Consider the following 12,600-nt stretch of genomic DNA (forward strand, 5'->3'; position numbering starts at 1 on the left):
CCATTGCTCTCAGCTCATCCAGCTGTTCCTCGGGGGGAGGAGTTCCACTCAGCCACTGTCCAGGGCTCCCCAGATGTTGAGCCCTGCTGTTGAGGCATTTGCTTGCCTGGCCTGGCTGGATCGCTAGCCTGAACGGAGGCTGCTGAGCTGCTTCTGCCCTACCATGCATGAGTGTGGTGTTTGTATCGACCAGACCAGCCAGCTGCCTGCAGAGCATAAACAGCCACCCTGGCAGAAGATGCTCTTAGCTTCGGAGACTAATCTCCCCTGCACAAAGGGTCCAGCTAGTCCCTGCACCCCAGGGCAATGCCTGTGACCATGGTAGAGCTAGGAGAAAAAAGGGGGTGCCCATGCTTCACAAGGAGCAGCCTCCATGCAAGGGGTGCTGGGTGGTGGCTGAATCCATGGATGCCCCCTGAGGTGCTGAGCTGTGTGCCCATGCAGACGGACAGTAGCTGGCGGCGGGAGAGGATCCTCCATGTGCCGCTGTGCAAGGAGGACTGCGAGGAGTGGTGGGAGGACTGCAAGGACTACGTCACCTGCGAAGAGAACTGGCACAAGGGCTGGAACTGGGCCACAGGTCAGTGAACCCCTGAAAAGGTGCAACAGCCTTGCCCTGTTTGCCAGCCCAGCTGGGGGGTGGTGGTACCAGCCCAACATGAGCTCAGGGTGGGTTGGAGGCCCAGAGCAAGGATGCCTCTGGGCTGAAGGAGGGAATTACTCTTCATCCTTGTCTCTGAATGAAAGCAGCCCTTTTGCTGAATATGGTCAGGGCTTGGGGATAGTGGGGGAAACTCTGGGATCTGTGCAGTCCCTGCCATGGATGAGAGCGGGATGGATAGTGGGGACCCGGCTGGAGAACAACACCTGACCTGATTCTCATGACTAAATATCATAGTACCATTTATTATATAGTATAATCTTTAAATATATCATATAGGGTAACCATAGTGTTACAATTTAATATTAATCATATTTGTATGTACATGGAAAAAAGTCATTATTTCCATTTATTATAAACATAATAGCATACTCCATATTTTCTCTGTACATTATAATAATTATGAGCTATAACTTCTGAACTCTTTCCACATGAGGGAAGTGAAACTGTCCCCCCCCCCCCCCCCCACAAACTTTTTTTATTTATTTATTTATTTATTTATTTTAAATAGGCTTCAATGTCCCAGGAATCAGCTTCTTTTCTTTACTAACCTGTTGTCTGCCATACCTCGGGTCTCCCAGCCCCTCCCCTGGGCTGTGCTTCCTATAACAAGAGCCCCAAGGAGGAATGCCTCGCACTTGAAACCTTGTCCAACTTCATCCCAATTGCATAGTTGTTCCAATAGCAGAGATTGCCCTACAATACCCTGAATTTTGACTGGTGCCTGTGGAGGGAGGTGTTGGAGGCAGCTCTATTGCACAGAGTTGCTCATGATGTACATGCAGGTGCTCAAGGTAAAGGTGGGGTGGCTGCATGGGGGAGCCAGGCCCTGGGTGCCCTTATTCCTACTGGTGCTGAGCTCCATCTCTTCTTATCCATAAGCCCCTGCATCCACCAGCCTTTGCATTAGGTCCCAATTTGGCCAGGCCTTCTGCACTTTGGTACCCATCCTGGGATGACCCAGACAGCCTGTCCCTGTCAGCTTCTGCTTGCTCACTGCTGTCTTCTCCTTGTCCACTGTCTCCAGGAACAAACCACTGTCCCTGGGGCACCATGTGCCGGCCGTTCAAGCAGGTCTTCCCCCGCGCGGCAGACCTGTGCGAGAAGATCTGGTCAGACTCCTACAGGTACACCACAGCACCGCGGGGCAGCGGGCGCTGCATCCAGATGTGGTTCGACCCTGCCCAAGGGAACCCCAACGTGGCCGTGGCCAAGTACTATTCCTGGGGTGGGAGAGCTGCTGCAGATATGGCTTGGAAACCTGTTGTGGGAGCCTCCTCTTCTCTGCCAGCCGCTCTCCTCATTCTGCTGCCCCCTGCTCTGCTGGCCTTGATATGAAGATATGGGTGCTGGTGCCCTTTCATCAAGTGGTGATGGGTAGAGGCCCTTGCTGAGGTCCTCCTTGCTGGACTCGGACTCTGTGCAAGCTTCCCTAGGTGCCCAGCTGCTCTGGATGCTGCAGTCTTTTTCCCCATCTCTGGGCAGTAAAAGGATGCTTGGGAGATGAACAGGACCAGGAGAGCCAAACTAGTCCCTCTCCCTAAACCCATTGCCTGGGTGCTCCCCTCCCACCCCCCTGGGCTGTGTGCAGAACTTCCTTTGGGAAGAGAAGGGGTATCAAACTGCAATACATTTCCTCAGCTATCCGGTTATATCTCCCACACAGGCCTGAGTAGGGCTGGGCCATGCTTGTCCCAGTGACCCCAGCCACTTGTGGCCAGCCCCAAAGGAAATGGAAACCCACCTTTTGTCCCTGATCAATGCACTAAGTGTGTGGAGATGCAATGGGATGAGGAAATGGGTGTTGCATTGTGGGAAGGGGTATTTTTAATTGTCTAGGCAAATAGAATTGAGACCCTGCAAGAGCAAGGCTCTTGGAGACTAAGCAAGGCTGGAGAAAAGGGTCCAAGCACACCCAGTCTCTGCCTTACGTTCAGGTCTCTATGGACCCTTGTTCTTGGAAGCATGGGTGTTGCCTGGCCCACAGCCTTTGCTTTAGCTATTGGGCTCTTTGCTTTAGTGACTTTGGCATTAATGTGATGACAAGTGGATGCCAAAAGCTCACTCTAGTTGTTGTGGTGGGCCAGGTGGCTGGGAGGAAGGGATCCTTGGTTATCTTGACGGCACAGAATAAATGGTGTTACCCTGGGAGTGATCTTGTTGTCTCTGCTTTCACTTTCTTCTTGTCCTCTTGCTTTGGCTGGAATAAAGCTACAGGAATTATAGATGGTACATATGTCAGTCAAACTCATTAAATACTGTAGACAACTTGTCCAGTAAGTGCTTAGTAAACATGTGAGGGGAGGGGTATCTAATAATGCAAAACCAGTTATCTGGTATCAAAGAAATGCATTATTTGGTCTTCCTTCTGGAACTTGGAAGATAATGTGATCAGTCTGTGCTTCTCTGGATATATGAGGATCCACTGTATCATATTTTCCCTCATTTCTTTTCACACACAAAAAAAGTGGGGGGGGGGGGGGGGTTTATCTCTTGTATTGTTGGAGTGGAAGGGACCTTGAGTGGTCCCCTAGTCCAACCTCCTGCTCAAAGCAGGAGCATCCTTCATTTAGATCATCCCAGTCAAGGCTTCATCTAGCAGGGTCTCCAAAACCTCTAAGGATGGAGACTCCACAGCCTCTCTGGGGAGCCTGTTCCAGTGCAAACTACTCAAGGACTCTGGCTCCATAATGACTTGAGAAAATGCATGGGAGTAGAGTTTCCAGGTAAGCTTTCCCCCACTTCTCTGCCTTACTTACTACCTGTGATATCAAACACTAAGCAAAGAAAGGGCTCAGGCTTCAGGCTGCCTGATTTGCAGCCCCTACAGAGATTGCAGCAAGTGACAAAGCTGGTGCTGAGTGTTTGATCCAGGCTGGGGCTTTTGGATCAACATGACAAGGTTTCAATCCATTCCTGCCAATGCTGGAGAACTGACCATGTCCCATGGCCAGTGTTTAGTTAACCTGACAGTGAAACCTTGACACCTTTTTATTTCTTGTGCCTAGTTATCCAGGATTTACTCTTCACCCACTGAAAATCAGTGTGCCATGTCCCTTTTAAGCTCCTCCCTGTACTGTAATTCCCTTCCCAAAGCAGGGGCTTGAAACCATGTTGTTTTTCTGGAGGAACTAAATCAACAGGGCTGGGTTAACCTCTTGCTTCAAGGCACAGGTGGAAGCTGACCCTCTTGAGCTGCATCTGTAAGTCTCTGATCTAAAAGTCCTTGCCTTGTAGTTAAAGACCCGTATTGACTCCCCTGAGCTTTCAATCAAGACCCACCATACCTTAGAGTTTAGGTGCTGATCTGCTGCCTCTGTCACTCAGTTTAACAAGGTGTATTTAATGACTTGCCATGTTGAGGCAATGAGGGCAATACTAAGACCCAGCAGTGCTTCTCCAGGTCCCCAGCTCACATCTGCAATTAAATATTTGCTACCTCTTTAAGGTCATCAGGCATTGCTCAGTATGAAACGTTGCCCTAATCTTTATGCATGGATTTTTCCTGCAATTTTCAAAGAAATGCTATCTGTTCCTGTCTCAGAGTTCAATATACATCAACAGATGCATGAGAGGCACTATCACCTCCCTACTGGGCACTGCTTAAACCTCACCTGGAGTACGATGTGCAGTGCTGGGCTCCACATTTTAAAAAGTAGAGAAGTTAGAGAGGGTCTAAGGTCGGCAACAAAGATGATCAAAGGGCTTGGAAAGAAGCTGAAGAAGGAGCTGGGTAGCCTCACCTTGCCAAAGAGGCACCTAAGAGGGTACACAATAACAGTCTGCAAGTACTACCAAGAGGGAGAACACCTTTTCTTTCTTTCTTGCTGAGAAAAGGACATGCACCAATGGCTTGAAGATTCAGGAAAGCGGGTTTAGGTTGGATCGCAGAGAAAACTTCCTTGTTAGAGGAAGGAGCTAGTGCACCAGATGCCCCAGGGACGTTGTGGGCTCTGCATCTATGGAGGGGCTCAAGTAGAAGAGGTTGGCCAGCCACTGGTCAGGGATGGTCTAGGTGTAGTGATGCTTTTTTTTCTAGCTATGGGAATTTCCCAGACTTATGGGCTCTGCTGCTTCCCCCCGCCCCCACTTCTTTCTGATCCATGTATTGGGGGTTTAAGCCTCCCTGGAGGCACTGTGTGCTGGCTGCACTCCAAGCTAGGGATGGGGACTGGGCTGTGCCAATGCTCCTGCTGGGATTTAAAGCTGGAGAGCTTTTCTTCTCTGCTCAGACCAATGTTGTATTTGGAGGTTTTGGAGACCTGGCTACACACAACCTTGGCTGGGATGATGTAGTTGGGGCTGGTCCTGCTTGGAGTAGGGGGTTGGACTAGATGTGACCTCCTGAGGTCCCTGCCAGCCCTCATGTTTTATAATTTTCTGAGTTTGAGCACTAAAGCTGCAGCCAGCATTGTTGGAGAGGCCCCAAGAGTGCATGACTGCCTTAAACCAACCAACGCCTGTTGTGAATTGGTTAACACCAGTCCAGGCCCTGTGGGGAATCTACCAGCCCAAGGGAAAGAAGCTGGTGTTGGGGATGAAGTGCTTTAGCTGGGGTTCTTGTGCAGCACACTGCTTGCTCCACTGATGGCAGACCCATGCTGTGGGTGACAGGCTGTCTGCAGAGTCAATGACTTTATTGGCCTGAGTAGAGAATGAGTTCAAGACTTCAGGCAATAGTTGGTTTTCCGGCTTGCGATGACTAGGCTGGCGTGCAAGGAGTGGTCCAGGTCTTGGGACCAGGGTAGCAGCTTGTCTTCAAATGTGAGGGTGGGATGCCTGAGAGGACTGGTAAGCAGTCAGCTAGGGTTGGCCTTGGTAGATAGGGCACCACGAGAAAGTTGCCACAATCAGTACCTCTTTGGGGGAAGCTATGCCACACTTCTGTCACTGCTCCCACATTCAGAGCATGAACTATTCATACGTGAGGGATCCATGCTCTTCTATTTGGTACTTCTACCTACTCTGTTTCTTTTAGTGCAGATAGGCCTCAATGCATCTGTGATGTGTCTCAGCACTAGCAACTCCACAGGTGTAACCTTCATCCTGACGGGCATCCCAGGGCTGGCAGCTGGGCACCTCTGGTAAACCATCCTTTTCTCTTCCATTTATCTCATGGCCCTTGTAGGGAACTGCATGATTCTCTTCATCATAAGGATGGACCCCAGCTTGCATGACCCATGTACTACTTCCTCTGCATGCTGGCCCTCACCAACCTGGGCTTGTCCTTGTCCACCATGCCCGTGGTGCTGAGCATCCTCTGGTTGAACTCCAGAGAAATCAATGCTGGCGCCTGCTTTGCTTTAGTTTTATTTTATTCATATATTTTCCTTTTTGGAGTCCTCGGTGCTGCTGGTCATGACCTTTGACCACTACATGGCCATCTGCCACCCTCTGTGATATGCCTCCATCCTGACCAGTGCCAGAATCACCAAGATAGGCTTGGCCATTCTAGGCAGATGCATCTTCCTAGCGTGGCCAGGCATCTTTGTGCGCAAGAGGTTGCCCTTCAGGTCCCATCTGCTCTCCCATTTCTACTATCCGCATCAAGATATGATCAAGCTGGTCTGCACACATATATGGTTTAACTTTTTTTTTTTTTTTTTTTATGGCTTAGTGTTGGCTAGTCTCATTCTGATGCTGGACCCCCTCATTGTCTTGTCGAATATTATGATCTTCAAAACCATCCTCAACACTGCTTCCCAGCACGAACATTTCAAGGCTCTAAACAACTGCTCGTCCCAAATCTTTGCGATCCTATTATATATCCCCATGGCTGGTCTATCTATTGTTCACTGGTTTGGCAAATGCGCATCCCCTGTAGTTCACCTTGTCATGGCAAACATTGACCTAGTCGCCCCCCCACCCCCGGTGCTGAACCCCATCATTAACAGCATCAAAATGAAGCAGGTTCACAGAGGGATCTTCAGGTTCTTCTCGCCAAGAAAGGCGATATGCTCATGCCAAGAGGGACTGAGACACATTCAGTCACAGCTCTTGGGTTAAGGAGTGTGGTCTAGAGGCCAGCACAGTTTTTTGGAACATGCATTTGCATTTCATAATATGCTTCATCTTCACTGTGCATATACCCGTGATGATAGTTCAGGCTCAGTACATTCCTCCTATCCAGTGCTGTAATGAGGCTGATGTTGTGTAACGTCTTGGAGAGCCTGCTATGATATCCCAGCCTCGAGACGACAGCCTCCAGGCTATGAATAGCACTGCTCAAATTATTATTCCTTTTTTTTAGGGCCAGTATTCATCTCTGAGCTGCAATTTTGCTCCATAAAAAGCTCTCAGAATGTCAGGCTGAGTGACTTTTAATTAATTGGTTCTCACCCCATGCACTCCACAGCCATTCGATTTCACATGGTTAATCCAACATTAATCCCAGAACATACATAAAAAGAAGCTGGTTCTGAGAGCGGGATGTGAGTAGCCCATTTCCTTTGTTTCTCAGGATATACTGATATAAGCCAGGTTTGCCTTTTTAAGCATTAGGTGATGTTGTGATGGGTCACTTGCTGATGTGACTTTGCTGCTATTGCGTTGAGATTGAAAAAATGTAGAGATGACCAATAATGTCTTGCTGTTCACTCTTATTCCACTGTCAGGGTTGAATCCTCTTCTGTGCATGTATGCTTTTCAGAGCAAGGCTAATCACTTGTTCTCTTGTCTGTACAGTACCTAACGCAAAGGGGCTTGACAGTGAATTGCTGTTTACGGCAATAATGCAACAGGCAAGGATTTCTTTGGGGGAGGGGGTGTCCTTTATTGGACCAACTATTTAGTTGGGGGACAGTTTTACATTTGAAAACCTGTATAACTTTCTTCCCTAGGTCTCTGGTTATAGGAAGGCAGGCATAGTAAGTGAAGCACAGCATGGAGATGGGGCTGAGAGAAGTTCTCAGGTGCTTCACTTGCTGTGTGTCTTTATAGGACGCTAGGCACAAGGAAGAAAGTAGTACATTTGAAAGCCTGACTCGCTTTCTCCCAGTTACATAGTTGGTCCAATAAGTGATGTCACCCGGAAAGGACCCTCTGAGCATCTCAAAGTTATGCTACTTCAGGCCAGGGTTAACTCTGGACTGTGCTCCCTCACTCACGTACGCTAGGATACCTTCACTCTGCTCCATACAGATGAAATAAGCAATTGGCAGTCCTCCAGCATCCCAGGATGCAGTACTTCCGGCCACCTGCCTATACCCAGAACAGAGATGGAGCCCAGCTGCCCTGACTCCTAGCCATGCCCCTGCTTCCCAGCTCTCCAGTGGCAAAGCAGAACTGTGAAGGCTGGAAATGGTATTAACACCATGTCCTAACTACAACACCACTCTTCATTGCACAGATGTAGTGTGGTCTAAGTGTAATATGTAACAGTGGAAGAAAGGCACCATGTACCATACATACGCAGGGGGTTGGTCTGCATGTGACCTCTGGCGATCCCTTTTCATCTGACTCTCTCATTTTCCAGTACAGAAACCCTGGCAGATATGGGTTGGATGTTACTGGATCCCAGGACCACAAAGAGGCTTTTGGCTTCATTCTGCCCCTTGCTATTGATATTGCTGGTTGTCAGAGTGCATAGCTCTTCTTCTTCCCTGCTAGGTGTGAACCCTAATGCCGTTGGAGACAGCATCCCGTCCTTTCACAGCCCACGTTTTATTTGCTCAGAAAGCCAAGCTCTCAGAGCCCCTTTTTGTATGATAGGCTCATCAGTCTGTCCCTCCTGTGCAGCCTTCTCTGCACCCAATCACTTGAATTCCTCTTCCTGAACACAGGTGGGTCTGTCCCCAGTGATCCAGGACCTGGCAAATGGGTAGTAACATTTCCCTATCCTTGCTGGAAACACCCTTCCTGAGGCATCCAGGAATCACAGTTATTTCCTTCTGGCAGAAATTCAGCAAAATATTCCAGCAGGGCAAAATCCCACTGTACCGCTAAGACACGCACAGTCACTTTTCCTTCCCTATGAGGTCAGAATGTGCACATCTGAATGCACTTTCACCCTGGGCAATGAGGTGTGTGCTTATTATGTATGTTTAAGAGCAGTTAAATACCACCCTAGTCCCCTGCTCTATTTACACTCTCTTGCAATTCGTCTTTGCTCATGGATGTACAGAAATGTTGAGCAAATACCTGGATTTATAGGCAATGAAAATCCAACAAAGTACCAGCTCCTGGGTGTATTCCAGCTCATCCTGCACTGCACTAATCCAGACGACGAGAGACGCAGGATCCTGAGGTCTTGACTCGGCACCCACAAGGTTACTAAACCCTGGTCTCCCACACCACAGGGCAGTAACTTAACATACAGGCCAAGGTTCAGGTAGATTTTTGTAACTTCCTGGGTGCATCTACATGTGCACAATTACTGTGCAATAACTTAGGGTACTGTGCAGTAACCAAAAAGTACTGCACAATTCAGGCACACTGCTACACATGCCTGCCTATACTGTGCAGTAACGAGAGCGACTTACACCAACTCGGGAGTAAATCTACTGCCTGCATGATGCAGGTAGCAAATTTACTCCTGAGTAGTTACTGTGCCCTAAGGCACATGTGGACACCTTACTGAGCAGTAGCCCTTTTTGTGGACTGATTTTGGAGTAACCTTACTCCCAAGTTGATGCGCACACAGTGTTACTGCACTGTAATGCCTACACATATAGACACCAGCCTAAAAACCTCACTGCATAGTAATTTACTGTGCAGTAAATACATCTGTAGACATGGCCCATTTGGTTTGGGCCACAGCACAGTGAAGAGGAGAAGTATCATGGGGGCACAAAAAGAAGGAGCAAGTAGGAGTCTGACTCTGTGGCTTACAGAGCTGGGTATTGCCCTGGTAAACCTGTCTTTATGGTTGTTTGTGCTTTTTACATGGCAGAATCATTGGGAAAACTGCACAACAAGTCCAAGGAGGTCAGAGAGCAGGCTTCCCCCACTTGGTCTTCCAATTGCTGAATATCCACGTCCCCCCTCCCCCTCCTTAAAGGGCTGTAAGAAATTCCCAGATAACTCTATTTGGAAAGGCTTTGAGTGGCAGTCCCCTACAGTCCTACTTCATGCTGGAAAGGCCTCTTGGAAAACAGGACCTCAGATCCCTAAGAGGAACAAGTGTGCCTGTGTGGAGGGGTAGTTGCAGTCCTCAAGGTCACAGAGTTTCCATTTAGAGAGTGCAAGCCTGCATGTGTACAGGCTCAGCCTGCTCCAGCCCTATGACACTCGGCCAACCCACCTGACAGGGCACCAGCTGACTCCCTCTGCTACGCTACCTTGCATGCGTCTGCCTTGACCTTCATTCTGTTGTCTGTCTCAGCTTTCTAACCCATCTGGATGCTTTTGACTCCTCCTTCCATCCTCCAAAGTGTTTGCCATCCTTCCCCATTTTATATCATCTGCAAACTTGAACAGAAAGCTGCCTATGCTGGCATCCAACCCCCTAGTACATTCATTAAACACCAGATCCAGTGCAAATCCCTGTAGAACTCCACTGAAAACCTCCTGTCATTATTTGTAGCGATCACCCAGTTGCATAAAGACAGTCAAGCATGAATGAGAAGAATTAAGGAACCACTTTTATTATGGAGCAGTAAGCAAGCCTCTGCAGGCCCTTTGTCTTTCTCTGGGGCAAAAATTACTACTCCTTAACTGAGGAATCATCTCCCAGTTCCCAACACTTCTACATTAGGTAGCCTCTCTCAGTTTAAACTTTTATCACTGCAACACTAACCCATTTCTAAGCACCTGGTATTGCAGTTATTGACCCAATTATCTTATCCACATTAGGGCATTTTTTCCTTGTCCGTGTGCCTACCATTTGCTTATAAAAATTTCATACAGGACTTTGGCAAAATAACTCCTTGGGTGGATGAAGGGGATGCAGGTGACACGGTGTATTTCATCTTCAGTGAGGCTTTTGTTAGAGTAGGATAATGGGTTTGGCATGATTTATCCTTAGCAAGTCCATGCCGGTTGGTGGTGATGATCAGCCTTTCCCCACTCCAGATGCCTGCAGAAAAGCTCCTTAATAATTAGCTCCAATAACCTTCTGGGTACAGCAGTCAGGCTAAGCAGGCTGTAATCCCCTGGATCCGCCTCTAGTCCCCTGGAACCTCACTCATCTCTCATGACTTTGCAAATGTTATTGCTAAGGGCTCTGAAATGCCTTGTGCCTGTTCCTTCAGGTGTCTGGGGATGAAGATCAGGTTCACCTGACACCCTTCTTTGAAAGGCCAGCAAGCAACTCATGGAGCAACACACCCATTGGGATTGCTCCCTTTCTCCTGGCCCCACATATCTCCCTCTCGTGGCGGCACAGGGGAGCGGCTCCAAAAGGAGCTCTGGAGAATGGATTCGGGAATGGTTTGCCTACATGGTGGTGGTAGAAACACTATATGAGGAAGTCAGAAAGATCCTGTTTCTAATGCCCTCTGGGTGTTGGGGGAACTAGAACTCAGAGCTTTAAGCTTTTTCAATGAATGACCATGTAGTGGATCAGGAAGAAAAAGAGTCCCGCCCCTCCTGGGTGCAATGCCATTTAGCCCTAAAAAATCCAACTGTGTTCTCTGGGTGCATTTACACATCCATTAAAGTGCTTTAATTACTGTGCATTTAGTTTACTACTTCCTTAAAGAAGTACTAACTGAATGCTCAGTAACTAGAGTTACTGTGCAGTAGCACCGGAGCACGGTTATTTAATGACACTTACTGAGCATTAGCCTAATGACACTGTGCAGTAGGCTACTGGCACGGTTTTTGCCCGCCGCACTACTTCTCAGTGTTATTAGACTAATGCGCAGTAAGCGTCTCATGTAGACGTGCCCTGTAGAACTGAATTGCAGATGGTCACATTGCTGCTGGAGGGAACCATTTCGGTTTTTAAAAAGCATATGTCCCATTTCCATCCAAAATGATTGAGTTGCCCCTTCTATATTGCCAGGGAAGTGTCCAGGGCAGGAGGTCAGGCTGGATGGTCATAATCACTTCCCATGGTTATGATGTCTCAGGACAGGGGGATTCAGTGCTAGAGCCCTGGGGCAGCAGGCTCCATCATGGCTGGAACATTTTTGAGGAAGTCAGAAAGATCCTGTTTCTAATGCCCTCTGGGTGTTGGGGGAACTAGAACTCAGAGCTTTAAGCTTTTTCAATGAATGACCATGTAGTGGATCAGGAAGAAAAAGAGTCCCGCCCCTCCTGGGTGCAATGCCATTTAGCCCTAAAAAATCCAACTGTGTTCTCTGGGTGCATTTACACATCCATTAAAGTGCTTTAATTACTGTGCATTTAGTTTACTACTTCCTTAAAGAAGTACTAACTGAATGCTCAGTAACTAGAGTTACTGTGCAGTAGCACCGGAGCACGGTTATTTAATGACACTTACTGAGCATTAGCCTAATGACACTGTGCAGTAGGCTACTGGCACGGTTTTTGCCCGCCGCACTACTTCTCAGTGTTATTAGACTAATGCGCAGTAAGCGTCTCATGTAGACGTGCCCTGTAGAACTGAATTGCAGATGGTCACATTGCTGCTGGAGGGAACCATTTCGGTTTTTAAAAAGCATATGTCCCATTTCCATCCAAAATGATTGAGTTGCCCCTTCTATATTGCCAGGGAAGTGTCCAGGGCAGGAGGTCAGGCTGGATGGTCATAATCACTTCCCATGGTTATGATGTCTCAGGACAGGGGGATTCAGTGCTAGAGCCCTGGGGCAGCAGGCTCCATCATGGCTGGAACATTTTGAGCCACAGATTCCCTGTTCCTATGCATGAAGCCGCCCACCAGGACCCAACGAGCACTTCTCATAGACCCTGGTCTGCTCTGCTGCAGGGGTACAACTCAGGCCTTGTTTGGCCGGGTGGGTTTGTGCAGCTCCTGGCACCATGGGGCCTGGACAGTTGACCAGAGGAGGATCCAGGGGCGGGGGGGCACGTCT

The 12,600-nt window shown here is 48.5% G+C and overlaps 1 protein-coding gene and 1 pseudogene across 2 annotated transcripts in view; both read left to right on the plus strand.

Moving 5' to 3' along the window:
• Positions 1 to 2,812, plus strand: part of LOC102374202 (folate receptor alpha-like) — a 5,720-nt gene extending 2,908 nt beyond the window's left edge. For both annotated transcript variants that reach the window (XM_014526928.1, XM_006037934.1), the window contains 2 exons: positions 445 to 580; positions 1,689 to 2,812. In XM_014526928.1, the coding sequence (XP_014382414.1) occupies positions 445 to 580; positions 1,689 to 1,999 (447 nt within the window). In that variant the 3' untranslated portion in view covers positions 2,000 to 2,812. The remainder of the gene's footprint in view (positions 1 to 444; positions 581 to 1,688) is intronic.
• Positions 2,813 to 5,665: 2,853 nt separating this feature from the next.
• LOC102377072 lies at positions 5,666 to 6,667 on the plus strand (annotated as a pseudogene).
• Positions 6,668 to 12,600: the final 5,933 nt, after the last annotated feature.

Source organism: Alligator sinensis, unplaced genomic scaffold (assembly GCF_000455745.1).
Source record: "Alligator sinensis unplaced genomic scaffold, ASM45574v1 scaffold1333_1, whole genome shotgun sequence".
In the NCBI taxonomy this organism is placed as follows: Eukaryota; Metazoa; Chordata; order Crocodylia; family Alligatoridae; genus Alligator; species Alligator sinensis.